This window comes from Quercus suber, unplaced genomic scaffold (genome assembly GCF_002906115.3).
Source record: "Quercus suber isolate HL8 unplaced genomic scaffold, Cork oak 2.0 scaffold_353, whole genome shotgun sequence".
Classification (NCBI taxonomy): Eukaryota; Viridiplantae; Streptophyta; class Magnoliopsida; order Fagales; family Fagaceae; genus Quercus; species Quercus suber.
The window spans coordinates 1-20483 of NW_027069805.1; the positions used below are offsets into that span (position 1 = coordinate 1).

A 20483-nucleotide genomic window follows, 5' to 3' on the forward strand; every position below is an offset into this window, starting at 1 on the left:
AAAATTCATGATACTGCATTTTCCCACTCATCTGTCTCATAGATGAGTAAGGCATGAATGATACCAAAGGCCTAAGGATAAACTTAAGGATTAGGATTAAAATCCCTTCGTGGACCCTGGCGGAATGGCATTAAAAATTATAAATGTGCAAATGAGACACTTGAAGGAATTTTTTTTTTTTTTTAAATAAGTGACACTTGAAGGAAAATTGTTTAAACATAGCTAATAACCACCAAAAAGCTGGGAAATTTACACTAGCAAATTCCTTTCAAAAAAGATCCACAGAAAACCTCTCTGATGCAGTTCTTCAAATAGAACAATCCAATTGAGAACGCATTAACTAAAATTATGCCCAATGGTGGAGGCTGCTTTACAAGGAACTGAGAGAATTAGGGAATCCCTTTTCTCCCAAAAAAAAAAAGGGAGAAGAAGAAAAAAGGAAATGTCCCACCAACTTGCTGCCAAAACTTATGATAAACATTCTCACAATTGAATGCATGAAACTCCTGAGTCCTGACTGGATTTAATAACTCCTGACTTTGTACAAGCTCTAGAAACTTAAACAAAACAAATATTTGATTTTAGAAATGAATGTCAAGTTGCATTAAGTGCAGTCCTAGGATGCACGGACAAGGGTACAGGTATGATATGGCAACACAAGCAATTTCTGAAAAATTATAACATGATACGGCAAATAGGACATCCTTACGATACGGGCACGACACGGTACGACACCCCAAATGAAGTGTCCGTGCATCCTAGGTGCAGTCCATCTCCACACTCACCCCATTCGTTAGTCATCACATTGGAATTCAACTATTAAACTACCTTTATGTGTCATTCTAAATAATATGTCAAGTTGAAATAGAAAAGTCATTAAAGAAAATGGCAATGTGCAGTAGTAAACAGGATAACAAAGAATTAATACAGGACACGAGCATGCAAAAAATAAATGTATAATCTAAACTAGCAATTTCAGTTAATCACATGTAAAGTAATATATAACAAGAACCATGATAAGTCGAACACAAGTGGAGTTAGATAAATACAAGACCAGGCAAAAGCTATACATACATCATCCTGTGCCTCTCGAAGTTCACACAACATTCTTCCTCAATACATTTTCTCTGCTCTTCAAGTTTCTTTTTGTTAGCACTCGTCACAAATTTGTCCTTGTCTGCACAGAGGTGGTCATCTTGGCTTCTCTCTTTCGCAATTTTTCTCTCATACACTACCTCACGGTATTTCTCTCGTTCTTTTATTTTTTCTTTCAATAGCTGAATATATCTTGGCTGCAATAGAAACAAGCATGTTTTAATTATAAACACTATTTAACCAAATCTATGGAAAGACAAACAAAATTAAAAATAGATGCTGCAATTTTCATCAGAAAAAATAATTTATTCTAAATATAAGAACCTGGGAAAGAAAAATCAAGATTGCAATATGCCCATAACTGATGAACCATTTTTCTAACAGAATTCTACATCCATATAGAGCACATTAGCACTTCCATTCCATTGAATATGATGCTTTCTCTACTACTAAAGTTAATTCATAATCATGTAAATGACAAGAATTTATCTGAAGTCATGCTCTCTGATATTTCCTTAATTGAAATGTCCTTTTTCCGTTCATTCAACTTGGTTCAACTCACTCTTTCTCACTAGTGCACTAATCGCTCTTCTCTAAACATGACCAAACCATATCAATCAACTCTCTCTCATCTTTTCATCAATATGGGCTACCCTTTTATGTGAATTTTCTCATTTCAAATCCTATCTTTCCATCTATTTCCCATTTATCCATCTTAACATTCTCATTTCCGATACACCCATTTTACAAATATGTTACTTCTTAACAACCCAACATTCAGCATCATAAGAGAAAAGCTGGTTGTATAGCAGTCTTACGAAAATTTTCCTTTAACTTAGAGTTTTAGAATCACTCTATTACCTTTAAACTATCTTAACATGCCCATTTCAGTTACACCCATTTTACGAATATGTTACTTCTTAACAACCCAACACTCGGTACCATAAGAGCATAGCTGGTTGTATAGCAGTCTTATAAAAATTTCCCTTTCAAACTTAAAGTTCTAGAATCATTCTATAACCTTTAAACATAGAGAAATTGATATCAACGCTACAGAAAAATCATTTCTATATTTATTTATGCAGTAAGTATAAATTACATTCTGGGCGAGTTTTCAATAAAAATCAAACTGTATTTTCATTACCATTCTGTCTTGACGATCTTGAACTCGAGGTTGAATGGCTTTCTGCTTCATGTCATCGTAAACTCCGTCATAATCAAAAACAGTGGGGTCTTCTTCGAGGGCTTTCTTCTGCTGTTCCTCAATGTCCTTGTTCTTGCTAGCTTGCCGAGAAATATCGCTCTCCATATCATCGTCGCCGTCGTCGTTAAACCCAAAGGCAGGCGGGCGAGGCGGCTTTGAAGACTGCTGCTGCTGCTATTTCTTCTTCTGCTGTGATGGCAGCCTAAGGTTCAACCCATACCCTATCTTGCTCATTGCAATTTCTTTGAGGATGTAAAATCTCAGGTATTTGGGATTCGAATAAAGGAATTGGGGGGTTTTCAAAAGAGAAGGTGAGAGAGAATTCAAAGCCCTATTTTTCAATTTTCATATTTTCACCCACCAATCATTTCGGGCGGTTTTTGGAAAAAAAAAAAATAAAACGTTTTCATTTTTATTTATTTATTTTATTTTAAGTTTTCAATATCTTTACGTCAACTTGTAAAACTTTCATTTAAAAAAAAAAATACTTGTAAAACTTTTTTTTGTTTATTTATAAGAGATATAAGATTCAAAATTTTTGTTTATGCTTAAAATTAATTAGTGCATGATCAAAACTATTATTATTGAATGGAAATTATATCATAAACTAAAATTTTATGGCTTCAAATACAAAATTGGCTTGTTGTTAAGGGTTACAAGCAAAAAAAAGTAAGCTTCACTTTGACATATATTTGCCAATTACAATACTAACATTCATTTGTATGTTAACAGCTATTATAGCATTGCATAATTTAAAGATACGTCAAATTTGTCATTATATGTCTCTAGGGTGATAATATGCTCATTATAAGTGGATTTTTAATTAAGAACCCAAATATTAATATCCACTATGTCAATTAAACCTCATTCATTTTTTTTTTTAAGAAAAAAATCAATTATACCCCCACATTTTCCAAGTAATTAGATGATTTTTATTTATTTTTAAGAAATAACTAGATGATCACTTGCACACGAGCTACACTATAGTATTAGTATCGCTTCAAAATAATTTGAAGGACATCTCCTTTGCAACTAATATTGTTGTGATCACAATGAATAAGGTGAAGAGTCTAAGGAGAGAGTTTAACAATAGACAAATACCGAATGACCAAAACCAAATACAATTATCTAGAACTTCAACATGAAGAGGGGATAAAATAATCAATTATAATATATTGCACATATAATATTTGGGGCCTAAAGTGAATTGTCATGAATTTACTTTTAAAATGTCACAAATTCCTTATAATTTATAATATGAAAACAAAAAGAAATCATATGAATGACATTTAAAAAATGTTGTACGTTGGAAATTCCATAATCTTCCTCTTGTTTAAACACTTAGGACAACCAGTAACTTGAAGTGTCTGAACTGATCTCAAACTCGGCAACCAATCTGGCAAGACCATTGAAATTGTAACATTCTCAATCTCTAGGTGCTGTAAAGTGTCGGAAAATCATTGGAGCCACTGGGGCAAAACTGCAAACTTTTGTGAAGTGACAATCTGAATTTTCGGAGGCTCAATTGGAGATTTTGATTGTCTTCTTCTGTCAAACTAAGCTCTTTGGAATTATCAATTATCAGGGTGTCTAGGGTGGTTAGCAATTATAAAGATCAGAGGAATTGGAAAACAGCCAAAGTAAACTGAGCTTAGTGCAGATGCCTGATTAAGGATTGTGATGGAACAATCTGGTATGTTTCTTCATCAAACAAGTTTGTTTGTGCAGCAATTTGGAAGCAACTAAGAAGCAAAAAGATTCTGCTTGTCTATTATGCAGAAAAAAATATCGAAAGACATGGATCACGTTCTTTTATTGCTCATTCACGAAGGAAATTTGGAAGCCTATCAGTATCACGGGCTTATGCTTGGTGTCTGATGTCCCTACCAGTTGGTAACTTGGTATATGCTGATCTATTGAGGAATAATAAGAAATCTAAAAGGGAAATTTTTAGGGAAACATTTTGTAAAATGAAATAGATATATATGGCTTCAAAGAAACAGTAGGATCCATGTTGAGGAAACAAAAACAAAGCAAATGGTTAAAAGAGATTTTCAAAGCTAGAATGGCTGCTTCGAGCAAAATATGTAATTCCATTCAAGTAAAATGAAGAATTGTTGAAAGAGTGAATGACAATAATTTATGGTAGGGATAAATGAGCAAACAACAAAAGCATGTTCTGGGGTGGTTGAGATGAAGTCACGGTAAGCAAAAAGATGGTATTTGATTTAGAAGTAAATAAGAGAAACTTACAAGGAACCCTATAGAGAATACATAAATCAAGGACAAGTAAATTCACATGTTTTGCACTATCATTGAGTAAGAATGTGTCGCTTGAAGTGGATGTTTTGATTTCAATGAGAAGATTTGAAAAAGAATAAATGGGATTAGTGGCTTTGGTCGCCATGTGACCTATGAATATCTTGTTTTATTTTATCTCATTTTTGAATTTCTAGTTCTTTACGTTTTTCCTTTTTAGATCTTGTCACATAAGTTCAATGTGCTTTGTATTTAACTCAATTAGAATTCACTAGTAATGTAGAAGACGATAGTGACTTGGAGGGTCTTTTAGAGTAGCATTTTGAAGCATTGCAGAAAGCATTCAAGATATCTCATAAGGCCTCAGAAGCTCATTTGATAGTATCAAAAAAGCTTCTTACTTTATTTAGGGTGGGTAAACTTGGTCCATTCATCCTTGATGATGTCTCAAATTTACTGAAGTTGTATTACAAAGCTAACAGATGCTTGCATGTGTTAGTGAGTTCTTGTCACATTCTTAATGAAAAACCTGCATTCCAATGCTAATGATGCTCCATTTTGGACGCACTAGATGATATAGCAATCTTTTTTTTTTTTTGATGGATTATGATGAGTCCTAAAAATCATTAAGGTCGTCCATTAATATGGACAACCTTGCATCATTAGTAGACCAAAAGATGTAACCGTTCAAGCACATTCAACACATTAATGGCGACCGTTACTCATCGGTCTTAAACGCCCATCAATACGATGACTGTTACACATGGGTAATAATCACCTCCAATTATGTATAACAGCTATCCAAATCACATATAAAAGGGACAGTTCGTCTCACTTGTGAAGGTATGTCAAAAGTTACAATAAAACACTATCTAAATATGAGAAATATGGGGTGATACTAACTTAAGCATCAGAGGCTCCCCCATCGGGCACAACCCGTTGGTCTCTTTGATCTATCTCTCTTTGTCTTGCAGGTCCTACAAGATCATCTAAAGCTCCGGATTGGACAAGTGACCCAACTGACGATTTTGGCATCATCAGTTTGGCGCCGTCTGTGGGGAGATTAGTCATCTAGCTCTTCCTACAACAAAAGGGTCACTTAGTCGAAAATTTGCAAGATCTCCTCCATGAAACCCCTTTCATCATTGTCTCTTTCAGGGGATTGTCATTCTTCCCTTATGTGGGAAGAAATCAAGAAATACAGATTATGAAGGATCCGAGAAAGATCTAGGAAAACTACCATTCCAAGCGACAGTGGCTGAAGTCAGAGAAAAGCGGTGACCAATAATGTCTTCAACGCAAGGCAAACCCAAAGCATGACCATAGTTGCAATATTTGGTGAAACCAATCGACGACAATGAGATCACCCGAAAGCATCTCAAGATCGAGTGACTACAGGCCATCTCCTTGGTCGTTGTAAAGTAGCAAGTGCGCCGTCAAAAGGAGCACTGGATGACCTTTGGAAGGAAATATAGAATTTTCATCTCCAAATTTCTAGAAGCAACCTGGACGAATCACAACAGCGTGACCCAATTCTTGGGTCTTCAGGTTAGATGAGTTATTTTCATCTCATTATTTGCAAACAGAATTTAAGTTTATTTCATGCTACACTACCCTCAAAAGACACCTATGCGTCAAGGAGTTAAAGAATTAATGAAAGAAATTACTAGACACTATTCTTTCCTTGAAAGGAAAAGGCTAGACAATAGAATAGCATTAAGCGTTGATAAAAAATTAGCTCCACGTTAAGGCTAGAGAATAGAATAGCGTTAAGTTTATTTCATGCTACACTTTTCTTTCCTTAAAGAATTAGCTCCACGTTAAGCGTTGATAAAAAAATCTACTGTAGTCAATAGAATAGTGTGAATTAGAATTAATCAATTTGAGGAAAAATAAAAATATAAAGCCTAGAAATATTTCAAGAAAAAATATACTAGCTTTAAAATAGCCTTGATTGATGAATTTAAGATTCCAATTTTGGGTGTTAAAGTCTGATTTGAATAGCTGTACAACTGTGAGGATTTATAGTTACTGCCTATGCACGTTCAAAGAATACAACGTGTATATATATATATATATATATATTATATATGGCAAGGGAAAAGAGAATGTAAAGAGGTCAGAGACCAAAAAATCTCACCGTTTTCTCTTTAATATCCCCCACCATTAAAGCCCAAATATTAGTCAAACATTATGACCTTGATATCATTGTTGTGGCCTGTAAAAAGCTTTATTTCCTACTATAACTAAAACAAACCGTTTGTGTCCTTTTAATAGTGTCAAATTAATGGTACACTAAAGAAGGAAAATAAATGGTACACAACACGTTGATAATATCTTGGTTGATATTCACGGGTAGCAAAGCTGTATCATAGGGCCATCCCCAAATTTATATTTGTATTTATTGATGACAACAGTAAAAGATAAATATAGAAATAGAAAAAGTATACGTTATGCACGAGTTATTAGTTTGTCAATTGACCAATGACACATTCTTTTTCAAAGAACAATCTAAAAAGATTTATAATAAAAAGAGCATTAGGAGTAAAATGCAAAAATGGCCTATTCGGCCCTACACACAGAATAGTTTTCAAAATGAATGCAAGGTGGGACTAGGGTTGAAAGACCCAAATAATTACAAACTTCAGTCCTTATAGAAATACAGGAATTGTTAAGCAAAAATTATTTTAAAAAATATTATGAGATTTTATATGTTGAAATGTTCCATAATAGAACATACCAAATTTATTGTTCAAACTTTTCCATGTACAAATACATGTTGCTTTGATTATGAGAATGGAGAACTTAAATGGCTCCTTCCATCTATACATGACCATGCCTTCTAGCAACGTTCAAAGGGAAAAATGAGGGACTCTCAACAGTGTCACACTTTCCACATGTATGATTCAATCGAAGCGGCCATATGATGCGTCCACAAATCCACCACATGGTTTCATGGAAACTTTTGTGGTCTCTATATATTTGAGCATCATACTTTCACAAATTAAGCCATTATTTTAGTGCTCAGAATGAATTAAATTACATTTTCTTTATGTTATGTACATATATATTTGTGTTATGCAAACGCGCTAAGGTATACTATGCTAAAGACTATGTTATGGATGCATCAACCACCCATAAGCCACAACAAATTTTATATACTTGTGGTTAATAACATTTGTGAATTTTATACTTGACAGTGCTACTCCAAGTCTAACACTTTGCACAGTAAAAATACTAGACTGTTTACTGGACTTTTATTCTTAAGTTTATAAGCTTTAGAATGAGAACTTGTCAAAAAGAAACAGCCAAAAAAGAGATCAAAAAAACTTAAGTGGAAAAGGGAAATACAACCAAAGATTGTGAAAATTCCTTTGACATCACAAATGGCGAATCAAGCCCTAGTAGCTTTGAAGCCAATATCAACCCAACAAAGATGAGCTCATTGAAAAGGAATCAACGTAAAAGGATACCAAAAATCCCATACACACATCCAAGTCACTCGTCATGTGCGCAAAGTGGTTCCAAGCCAAGCATGAATGTTCTAACATCCTCGCAAAGGTGGGCTCAAATATTCAATTTCTAAAAAAGTCTCCAAGGCCAACAGGTAATTAAAACCTTACTCTTCCTCCTATTAACTTTCTAAAACTTAATTGTCGAGTGTAACGTATATAGTTTACATTTAAGGCATTGCATAGATTACCAATTAAATACAAAATCAATCTTTTGCATCATCACTCTAAATACCATAATAATATATGGATGTTAAGAAAGAGAAGCCAAATCCTGAAATGACTATTGGTTGTGCTCAAAAGCAAAAAGTGCTGGATTGTGTGTTATTTAATAATTCATCTCTTTTTATCTTTTAATATTTGCAATGCTGTGTTATTTCTAAAGTTAACTACCCATTGAGTAAGGTCAAAAAGGAGTGTGTATATATATATATATATATATATATATCTACTATCATATAGATTCAAATAGGACATGCATGAGGGGTTCAGCCAATTGGTTGAATTACCCGAAAAACCGATGGACTACCAAGTTTAATAGTAATCTTAAGACAAAGGTCAACTACACAGGAAATAGCCTTATAAAGATTGCTAAATGTGAGTCTACCAAAGAAAAAATTTGTAAATACAAAGAGAAATCGGTCGAGAATAAGAGTATCCAAAATAATTGACGATCTCTACTTTAGTCTCGACACTTTAAAGAAGCATATAGTCAATAGCTTTATTCTTTATACATCATATAGTACCTCTCTGTGATTTATATAGAGTACGCTTTGTCGAATGACATCAATTATTGTACAACATGCAATTGCCTATTTGTATATTGTCACTCCTAACAAAATGCAGCTAACTCTATCGAAGTGAGTCGTCTTAAATGACCATGGTCAAAGCACTCCCATCAAAAAATAAGATTAAGCCCAAAGAAAGGAAAATACAAGCTCAAACCATGATAGGCAATTCCTCTGGTTGTTGTCAGATAAGAATTGCACCTTTCATGTCTGAACAGGGGGCAACAATATGACCTAGTTTTTACATCTTCAAAAGATTGAAGCAAAAGAGACCTAGGCCTCAGACATTGAATATTATGTTAAGCTTAACAAGTCTTAAAGGACAAAAGCTCGTTATGAAGATCTCAACAATGAAAAGATAGAGGTATATGGCAGCGTAATTTCGTCATCTAAGGTAACTCATTTATTTCTTTCTATTCGTGTGCATTTAATTAGCGATGCGAGTGACTAACGTATTAAAAATGAGTACATATCAAGCTTGCATAAATAATCAATAAATAAAAAAGGTATATAGTTTTTTTTGGTTTTGCAAATTCATGAAATTTTCAGAAAACCCATCAAATGCATAAAGCACAGCAATTGTGATGAATACTATACCTAATTATTTAAGATTACCAATATTCTTGGAATAATGACGATTAGAATTAATTGTCAAAAAGTCTAGTTTTGAATGAATTAAATGGGAAGCAATAAGAGGAAACGTATTATAGTACGTTAATTATTCTCTTGATAATGTTTATGAACTATGATTAGCAACTATGTAACTCTTACCCCCTAGCATTTCACAACTAACTATTTACATGAAATATTATAGTCACAATGCTTATTTTTGTAAATGTCATAAGGTTTCATGCAAAAATGTATTTACATGAATTACAAAAGAGGTAAAGCTATAGGATTACAAGAGAATAATTGGTCCAATCGGAATATTAGCACAATAAGAAAAATGCCCAACAAGGCCATTGGTAGCTCATTATTCATGTATGAATTTTTTTGAAATTCTTGTTTAAACAAATTTTGGCAAGTGCATGTGCTACTTAATGCAGATATCAACATGGCCTCAAGAAGGTCCAAAACGACATAGCATCAAGGAATCATTCCAGTAACAAGTGACAAGATTCCTTAAATGGATGTAAGTCACTAAAAAATAGCTAAGTGATAAGATTCTGCCAAGACGGATGTAAATCACTGACGAAGCCTAAGTGACAAGATTCCTTAAATGGATGTAAGTCACCAAAAAATGGCTAAGTGATAAGATTCCGCCAAGACGGATTTAAATCACTGACGAAGCCTAAGTGACAAGATTCCTTAAATGGATGTAAGTCACCAAAAAAATGGCTAAGTGATAAGATTCCGCCAAGACGGATGTAAATCACTGACGAAGCCTAAGTGACAAGATTCCTTAAATGGATGTAAGTCACCAAAAAAATGGCTAAGTGATAAGATTTTGCCAAGACGGATGTAAATCACTGACAAAGCCTAAATGACGAAGCTCTGTAACTGGATGTAAGTCACCCAAAAAATGGCTAAGTGATAAGATTCTGCCAAGACAGATGTAAATCACTGACGAAGCCTAAGTGACAAGATTCCTTAAATGGATGTAAGTCACCAAAAAATGGCTAAGTGATAAGATTCCGCCAAGATGGATGTAAATCACTGACGAAGCCTAAGTGACAAGATTCCTTAAATGGATGTAAGTCACCAAAAAAATGGCTAAGTGATAATATTCTTCCAAGACGGATGTAAATCACTAACAAAGCCTAAATGACAAAGCTCCATAACTGGATGTAAGTCACCCAAAAGTGGCTAAGTGACACCCTTAGACGAGTGTAAGCAGACAAGGATTCTTACACAAACGCAAGTCAAATGCAAATTAAGAATATCAAATGTGACAACTAGAAAATGAATAAAAGAAGAAGCATCGAAGTGATCAAAAATGGTCGTCCAAATAAATCACCTTGCTCTTCAGTAGTGATAAAAAATGGACGTACAAAGAAATCACCTTACACTTCAGCAGTGATAAAAAATGGTCGTCTAAAGAAATTAGCTTGTTCTTCAGTAGTGATAAAAAAGGACCGTCCAAAGAAATTTGCTCACTTTCAAGACCAAGCTATGATCCCTCGAACGTCCAAAAAGACCTTCAAAAGGCAGATTCTAAGAAGTCTTCACAAAAATACTACCGTTCCTGAAGAAGAAAGTAGTTGAAGATAAAGAAGCCTGAATCTAAACAAGTCAAGAACATTCCCTAAGCCTGACCAGCATAAACCAAAATCAGACTTGGGAATAGGGGGCAACTGATGAGTCCTAAAAATCATTAAGGTCGTCCATTAATATGGACAACCTTGCATCATTAGTAGACCAAAAGATGTAACCGTTCAAGCACATTCAACACATTAATGGCGACCGTTACTCATCGGTCTTAAACGCCCATCAATACGATGACTGTTACACATGGGTAATAATCACCTCCAATTATGTATAACAGTTATCCAAATCACATATAAAAGGGACAGTTCGTCTCACTTGTGAAGGTATGTCAAAAGTTACAATAAAACACTATCTAAATATGAGAAATATGGGGTGATACTAACTTAAGCATCAGAGGCTCCCCCATCGGGCACAACCCGTTGGTCTCTTTGATCTATCTCTCTTTGTCTTGCAGGTCCTACAAGATCATCTAAAGCTCCGGATTGGACAAGTGACCCAACTGACGATTTTGGCATCATCAGATTATAGCAATCTTTGTGTCCAAAATTAGTAGTAAGGACTCAATAACACTAATTACAAATTGCTGCTTAGATTGATAATTGTTTTTTATTCCAGGTATTAAAAAAAAATAAAATTGCTATCTCTAAAAATTCCATTACGCAGTCTGTTTGGTTGGGTCTAATAGGGATAGGATGGAAAATGTAGGAAAATGAGAGGTTTCCCTTGTTTAATGTGGTGAAAAAGACAAAAGACGAGGAAAAGTAGGAGAGAAAATGTTTAAATAAATAAATGGAATTTACTATTTTGTCTATTTTTAATTACAATATTTTCTTTCATCTTTTCATGTAATAAGAGTATAACAGTATGGTTTTATTTTAGCATGCTCACAAATTATTCTAGTAAGTAGCAAGTAATTGATGCAAGAAAAATTCAAAGCTAAATCTAATTTAGAGAATGATTAACATTCAAGAGGGGATATCAAAATCCATTGGTCGCTTTGCTTGTATACTATAGAGCAAAGTTGATTAATACGAGATATCATTGAAAATCATTGAAGGTATTATTTAACAAGAATGTTTCGAAATGGTTGGTGAAATCATTCGTATTGAGACATTATTGTCTTTAAATTTTAAGCACAAATTAGTTGTTAACAAATGCAATAATCATTTTGGTCCTAGTGTCCTTAAATTTGACATATAAATTAGCTTTCAAGAAAAGTAGAGGTTGTTTCCAAAAAAAAAAAGAAAAAAAAGTGAAGGTTATTCTTTTTAACATTTTGAGCATTTTGGACTTTAATTGACACTCATTTTTCATTTTTGTATTGCATTACATGCTTTCACGTATCTATTTAAAAAAGGTTGCGTTTAAATTATCTTTTTTTTTTAATTGGACCCTGGCTCTTGAGTAGTTAAATTCTAGTTCTTAGAAGTTAGATCCCAAATTTTAATCGAATATAAGAGAATTCCATTATATAATTGGCCATTTCATATTATTCCCTCAAACTTTTTTCCAATAATTTTAGTGGGATTGCATTTATGTTCTTCAACTTTGATATGGACAATATCGGAGGGAATTGCAACAACATAAAATTCAATAATTAACATGATGGTAGTAGAGATTTAAGCAATTCTTTTTGAGAAACCCAAGTGTTTAGACTCTTTTGGATTAAGAAGGATTTGAAAATGGCACTCATTGTTTGCAAACCTGAGAACCAACATCCTATAATCATTGGCGTGTCATTTTTCTCTAAACTTAATCTTAATACATCATTTATAACTTTTGCTTAAGTTAGAAGGAGCTTATAATTCCAAATAAAAATATCACTCCCTTCAATATAAATTACACATCATATTTTCTAATTAATTAAGCATGTTAATATACACAGTGCTTATTGCTTACAAAGAAGAATCATAAAACGTGATTATAAGAACAGACAATTGCACAAACCAATCCATGGAACTCTCAACTTTATACACTAGAATGTAGTCAAGTGAGTATACACATCACTTCTTTGTTTATTTTCATCTCTTACTTTGAATTACAATGACATATATGTTTATTATTTACATCATTAAGTGCAAATTACATAACAGAAATATTTATTTATTTACATCACTCAAAAGTGAACTAAATAACAGAAGTATTTTTTTATTTACATCATATAAATCACAATCAAGAAATATTTATGAATTATAGAAGGAACTTATGACTTTGAATTGAGCAATGTTCAAATTCTATTGGATGTCACTTATGTCGAACTCCTGAAACAAAATTTGCAATTATCTAGTATATAAGAAAATTACAGTGTGAATAATACTAGGAAAAATTATTATACAAAAGAAAAATAAATAAATAAAAATTTAATATAATCAATCAAGATTATGGCTGTCAATGCCTTGTTGCCCAAACTTTGAAACACAGTGTTCAATATACAAGATTTAATTCCTCCATAAAGTAAATAGATCAATGTTTCTTCTTTCTCTATTTCTTTTTTCTATTTATTTTTATATTTTTGTGAGGAAAAGGTGTGGGAAAAAAAGACATAAAATAGTATAAAATATTATTTTGGTCTCAAAACTTTAATAAAAGGTTGGTTTTTGTCCATCAACTATAAAAAGTTCTTTTTTCAACCCTAAACTTTGTAAAGAGTTTTTTTTCAATAGTTTAGAGACAAAAATAAGGATAATAAAATTTCCAATAGTTTAGGAATGAAAAAACAAACTTTTAGTAAAGTTTAAGGACATAAAAAAATATTTTCAATAGTTTAGGGACGAAAGATGAAATTTTCAATAGTTTATGAACGAAAAATGAATGTCTTAATGTTTAAGGATGAAAAACAAACTCTTAATAAAGTTTAAGGACTAAGAGAGTATTTTACCCTTTGAAATACTACTTAAGTTTTGGAATTTTATTTTCAATTTTCATCCAAAAAGATATTTTTGGTCTCAATTTACTTCAAAACTATTTAGACAAAGAAAAGGGCTAAACATAACCAGCGTTCAGGATTAGTATAATAGTATCCACTATCAACTTATCAACTATCAGTATTCATTGTGCTCATCGAAAAAAAAAATATGGAGTCATTGTTAAGCATAAAAACTAAAAACTTAAAAACCATAATAAATATTGTAGTTAAATAGCACGAAGAAGAACAAAAAGACAGATATGCCCTTACCTCATCGCCCTTTTTCTAGGAAGTACTCGCTGACGCCATCTTCTTTTCTAATGTGAACCTGGTCCCTTCGGTGGTACAAAGAACAAAAAGATAGATGAAAAAGAATAAACCATGTTAAGAATAGAACAATACCTTTACTAACACAAGAAAGAAGAACAAGAAGATAGATCTACCCTTACCTCTTCTTCTGATGATGACGATGAACTTCCACTATCCTCGTCGAGTTCAATCTGTGGTACATGAGCAATCTTGTGCGAATCTTCTTCTCTGCATTTTCTACTCAAATCAGGACAACCTCCAATCTTCAATAGTCTTAGCACAGTGAGAGCTTCCATCCCCTCCGGGAGAGATGACAACTTAGGGCATTCGCCAATCCGAAGTGTGTGAAGTGATTTCAGACGTGGCAGCCACTCCGGCAAAGCCTTCAAATTTTCACATTCGACAATCAATAGCTGCTGTAAGGTGTTTGCAGATCCTTGGAGCCATTGGGGCAAAACCTCCAACTTGGGTAAACTTGCAATCATCAATTTCTGGAGGCTCAACTTGAGATCTTGATTGTCTTCTCCCTCCATCTCCATCAAACTAAGCTCTTCACAACCCATAATTACCAGGGTCTCTAGGGCAGTTAGGTGTTTGATACTAAGTGACAAAGAAGTCAACCTTGGACATTTGAAAACAAGCAATGTTCGAAGATAGGTGAGGTGCCCCTCTTCCATCCCTTCAAACAGACATTTTAGATTCTCACAATTAGTTATCCCCAAAAATTGAAGAGAATCCAAGCAACCCACTGCCTTCTCCGACAAGCAGGTATGCTTTGTTGTAACACTCAAAAACCTGAGGCTGAATATGTCCCTTATACCTTTGGGCAACCGTTCAAGATTATTGCAACCACCAAGCAATAAAGTTTGCAAACTGTGCAGCTTGCAAATGGAATCTGGAAGTTGCTTGATTCTGTGATTTTCTGTTAGGTTGAGATATCTCAAATGTTTCAAAGTTCCGATAGAATCTGGCAATACCTCGAAGGATGATTCCCCCAGATAAAGCAGCCGCAAGTACTTAAATCTTGAGATGCATGCTTCAAGTAAGGACATAGGTTGCTCTGTTTGGAAAATAATAGTCTGAACTTTGCTCAACTTCTCTAATTGTGTTGTAACTTCTTGCCCATTCTCCAAAATTGACAGATGACAAACTTCTGCAGCAAGGGTAGACTCCTTGGTCACTACCGAACACTCTCCTTTGGCAATTGAGAATGCAAGATCATGGACCAGATCATGCATTTTAAAGGAATAAAAGGGTAGAAATTCATGTTGATCAACATCTTGAAAGAAAGTTCTCGACAACAGCTCTTTGATATACAAGTCACCAACATCTTCCAACTCTTGACTTTCATTGGCAGGGGATTGAAGAATTCCATGTGCCAACCAAAATTGAATCAATTGAAGATTATTGAATTCAAAATCCTTTGGAAAAACAGAACAATATACAAAACATTGCTTCAAGTGAAATGGCAATTGATTGTAACTGAGCTTCAATGCGGGTAAGATGTCACCTTCCCTTTGTTCTAAATTCCATATCTCATTATCTCTAATAAATTTCCACTCATGTTCATCAACTTTTGAATAAAGTAGGCCAGCTAAAGTACTCACTGCCAATGGAACCCCTTTACATTTTTTGACAATTTCTCTTCCAATATTTAAGAGGTTTGGATATTGATTTTGTTGTCCTACCTTAAATGCCAATTTCACAAACAAAGACATACAGTCCTCTTCGGGTAGACCTTTTAGATTGTATGTGGTAGTAGTGTCCATAATAGTAGCAACAGAGCTGTTCCGTGTTGTCACTAAGATTTTACATCCATTGCAACCACCAAGTATCAAATCTTCCAATTCAATCCATTTTTTACGTTTGTCATTCCAAACGTCGTCCAAGACAAGTAGAAATTTCTTATCTTTTAAAAGTTCTCTTAGTCGACATTGCAATTCATCCACACCCAAATTCTCTAAAATTTTCTTATCTTTCAAAAGATCTTTTAAGCTATTTGACAATCCATCCACAACAATATTCTCATCAATTTTATCAAGTGCAGATTTAAGGATTTCTTTTATCAACCGTGTAACATCAAAATCCTCAGATACGCATACCCACATTCTCAATTGAAAGTGGCCAACTACCTGTTCATCGTTATACACCAACTTGGCAAGTGTGGTCTTCCCCAAACCGCCAATCCCAACTATAGAAATTACATTGACATTTCTGCCAGCATCTTGCTGCATCAAAAGATCTAGAATCTGTTTTTTGGCATCATCCCTACCAATGACATTCCGAGGATGAACAAAGGAGTGGGTCATCTCCCTCCTTTCCTGCATATTTAACTTTATATCCTCAAGTCCTTGAGTAAGATTGAAATTATCTTTCTCAGTTGCAATTTCATCTACCCTCTTCCTAATACCTTTGATTTTATGTGCCATTTCAAAACGGACTGCAAGTGGATTAGAACTTGAAAAGAAATTACTCACCTTTTTGCTAGTGCTCCCGTTTCTCTTCATGACTTCCTTCTGCAGAACTATGTACTGAAATTCGTCCAGCACATTCTCGGCATCTTTAAGAACGTCTTTGAGCTCCCCTAGCCAAACACTCAGCCTATGGTCACTTGCTTGCTTCTCCTCAGCATCCAAGAGTACAGCTTTGATGGCTTTGACAGTGCGCTCAAGCTTTGTCAGATCACTTTTGACGCCCCATACCGAGCTGATCTCTTGGAAAGTAACCGATCCGAGCAGCTCCAGGACCTTCACTGCAACGCCATAGCCAATTTCAGCCATGTTCTTGGTAAGGTCTAAAGAGCGAAGACAATGGAATATGAAGATGAATGACTGTGCTCAGTTGCAAGAATGGTAAAGTCTAGAACATGAAAACAACAAAGCAAAGAGACTTTTATTGGAGTTGGTGAGAGACTTTAAAGGTCTTTTACGCGTGGATGGACGGGGTAGCCGTGTGGGGACGGGGCACTGTACCGCGCATGTGCAGACACTATATATGGTCCATTCTTTTTTTGTCTTTTTTTTGAAATTCTATATATAGTCTATTCATTTATGATTATTGGAATAGTCTCTATTAACCAATGTTCGCCAAATTAGATTTTTCTAACTCATCAGATATTCTCTCTCTATATATTGTTTTCTTTTTTCTTTTTTGAAGACCATAAGCTCTTTTCATTTTGGTAGGGTCCATCTTCACAGTTCTAATATTTATAGTATAAATTTTTCCAAAGCTATTAAAATAATTGTGGGTGATTCAAAGTTATATATATAAAGTCTTCATATTTTGGTAAGGATTGCCAAGATTAAATGTGGATATTTCAATCTTTGTCACAATTTGAAATACTAATCTTTATACTCCATGTAATTTTGAATTTTTTTAAAGTTCTTAGGTAAATTTATTTATAAAATAATTCTTACTACTTGTTTCATAATTCATTATATATGTTTTAAAGAATAAGTTACTAATTTTTTTAAAACCAGTATTAGTTAGTATTATATAAATTATTGATTAAGAATCAAATTACTAATTTGGTCCGTTGATGATTAGCCATCAACATTATCTCTGAATTCTTAAAAGCAAGTCAATTACATTCTTGGTAGTTATATTAAAAATGAAAATGATTAACATAGAGGCATGCATTCAACCCTCCAATTCGACAAATTTAACCCAATCCAACTAAATATGTCATTTCAAATTGTTTTTTTTTTTTGGTGGGTTAATAGGTTAATTGTAAAAAAAGAAAAAAAAAGAAAGAAGAGTTGTATTAGATTCAGATTAGCAAAATTTTTTATAAGAAAAAATTAACTCAATCTATGCTATTAATAAGTCAAAAAAAAAAAAATATATATATATATATATGCATTTTTTTTTCAAAATATTTTTAAACTTTATATATATTTGTTAGTTTGATATGTCTAGATATTTCTTGTGTTTTATAAGTTCTCTTAAGCGAATTTGCAACCAATCTAGACTCAAAGTCTCATCAATTTTACGTAGTGCAGATTTAAGGATTTCTTTTATCAACCATATAACATCAAAATTTTCAGATACGAATACCCACATTCTCAATTGAAACTGGCCAACTACCTCTTCATCGTTATAAACCAACTTGGCAAGTGTGGTCTTCCCCAAACCTCCAATCCCAACTATAGGAATTACACTGACATTTCTGTCAGCATCTTGCTGCATCAAAAGATTTATAATCTGTCTTTTGTCATCATTCCTACCGATGACATTCTGAGAAGGAACAAAGGAGTGCGTCATGTCCCTCTTGTTCACTGTTGGGTTCCTATCTTCAAGTTGTGCAGCAAGATTGAGTTCATCCTTAAGAGCTGAAATATCACCTAACCTCTCCCTAATACCCTTGAGTTTATGTGCCATTTCAAAACGGAATACAAGTGGATTAGAACCAGAAAAGAAATAACGCACCTTTTTGCTAGTGCTTCCGTATCTCTTCATGACTTCCTTCTGCAGAAATCGGTACTGAAATTCATCCAACACATTCTCAGCATCTTTAATAACGTCCTTGAGCTCCCCTAGCCAAGTCCTTAGCCTCTCCCCACTTGCTTGCCTCTTCTCAGCATCAAATAGTACGGCTTTAATGGCTGAGACTGTGCGCTCAAGCTTTTTCAGATCACTTCGAATGCCCCATGCTGAGCTGAGTTCTTTGAAAGTGCGGGATCCAAGCTGCTCCAGGATCTTCCCTGCGACGCCATAGACAATTTCAGCCATGTTCTTGTGGTGATGGAATGGAAAGGAATTTGATAGTTAAGTCAATCAATGCCTTTTAATTCTTAGCAGCTATTTTTATTACAGAGCAATTCCGAGAGGGCAGATATAATTGCAAATAAGTGATGGCAAAATCGTATGTAGGTGAATTTATTGCACCAAGATCATGACTTGGCACACGATTCTTTCATAGGCCGTTGGCAAAGCATTGAATAGGAATTACTTAATCATGGAGACGAAGTATATCCTTTAATTTATTGGTGTAAAATCTTTCTCCTTTAGGTGATGGAAGCTCAATACATACTCTAGTTGATAATAGATAAGACTGTGTGCATGGAGTGTAATTTAGATAGTTTGGTGGAATCTCATTATTTGCCTGAAAGCAAAAGGAGGGGCTGGAAGCCGTGACATACTATACAAAAGCATGATTCCTTTCTTACCAACATTGGCACCAAAATTCCATATGCTCTTGGTTAATTACATGGAATTTTAAAAATGAAATATGAACTATTCTATAACAGTTGATTTTATAAAGAATGGCCGGTACAGGGGGCATTCTTTGAGTCTACAAAGGATGTTGGCTAAAGAGATTCCCTCTTAGTTTGGGTATTACTTTGATAGTATAGTTGCAGAACTCTGGATTACAATTGGCTTGGAATCGAGATTACAAAAAGATACAATTAAAATTGGATTGCCTGTTCTCAGTTCAATGTATTACATCAGAGAACAATTCCCCCACTTCTAACAAATTTAATCATGATTGCAGGTACCTACTGACAACCTCAGTTGAGCATGTGTCTAGACTCTCGAGAGGCAAATAGATGTCTAGACAGACTATAGTTGACAAAGGGAGCAACCAAATGCAGAGGGAAATACTTTATGACACATTCTTTAAAGTCTTAATAGCTGTTTTTATAACCAGAAATCCTATATCCTGGGATTCTGAATTAGACAGCCCTTGGGGCCTTATATGGTTCTGTGGCAAAACAAAACAGGATGGAAAATTGTTGAGAATCTCACCTGCTGTAAACAGGATAGACGTTCCATGATGGAGAATTGAGCAAAGTGAGATTGGATATTTGAACTTTATTAGAGTACATTATTTCAATCAGGTAAGGGCGGGTGTACTTCAGCTTTCCTTTGTGGAATTTTTCCCACCAGAGAGCACCTTGACCATCAATAGTGCCATTGTCCCCTGAATTTTTTTTTTTTAAAAAAAGAATAAGAATAAGAAACCTCGTTCACTCATAATCAAGATGGTATTATAATTTTGACTAATAAATTACGCAATTTTGGATTGTTTTCATTTTGATATTTTAAGTTTGAGAATTTTCATTTTGATCAATCAAGTTTGTCTCCATATTCAAAATGGTCTTTTCGTCTTGTTAGTAAGTGCCAACAAAATGATGTCTTCCCTCCCCCGGGGACCTTGATGGAAAGACCATTTTTTTATCGGAATCAAAATAAAAATTCTC

At 34.0% G+C, this 20483-nt stretch overlaps 2 protein-coding genes across 3 annotated transcripts; both read right to left on the bottom strand.

Moving 5' to 3' along the window:
• Positions 1-957: 957 nt before the first annotated feature.
• On the bottom strand, positions 958-2664 carry LOC112000448 (uncharacterized). Its single transcript, XM_065760113.1, has 2 exons — positions 2240-2664; positions 958-1292 (listed from the first exon to the last, which is right to left on the bottom strand). Exons 1-2 carry the CDS (start codon positions 2402-2404, stop codon positions 1065-1067), a joined length of 393 nt encoding a protein of 130 aa, XP_065616185.1. The 5' UTR covers positions 2405-2664; the 3' UTR covers positions 958-1064.
• Positions 2665-3620: 956 nt separating this feature from the next.
• Positions 3621-17138, bottom strand: LOC111985625 (putative disease resistance protein RGA1). 2 transcript variants are annotated; one of them, XR_010623665.1, is made up of 4 exons: positions 14421-17138; positions 14242-14306; positions 13281-13327; positions 3621-3711 (listed from the first exon to the last, which is right to left on the bottom strand). XR_010623665.1 is itself a non-coding variant. In XM_065760101.1 (3 exons), the coding sequence occupies exons 1-2, from the start codon at positions 17058-17060 to the stop codon at positions 14289-14291; spliced, it is 2658 nt and encodes an 885-aa protein (XP_065616173.1). In that variant the 5' UTR covers positions 17061-17138; the 3' UTR covers positions 13004-13327; positions 14242-14288. The 2 variants fall into 2 exon arrangements, 1 of the variants encoding a protein (XP_065616173.1); XM_065760101.1 differs by lacking the exon at positions 3621-3711 and having other exon boundaries at positions 13004-13327.
• Between the last annotated feature and the right edge of the window lie 3345 nt (positions 17139-20483).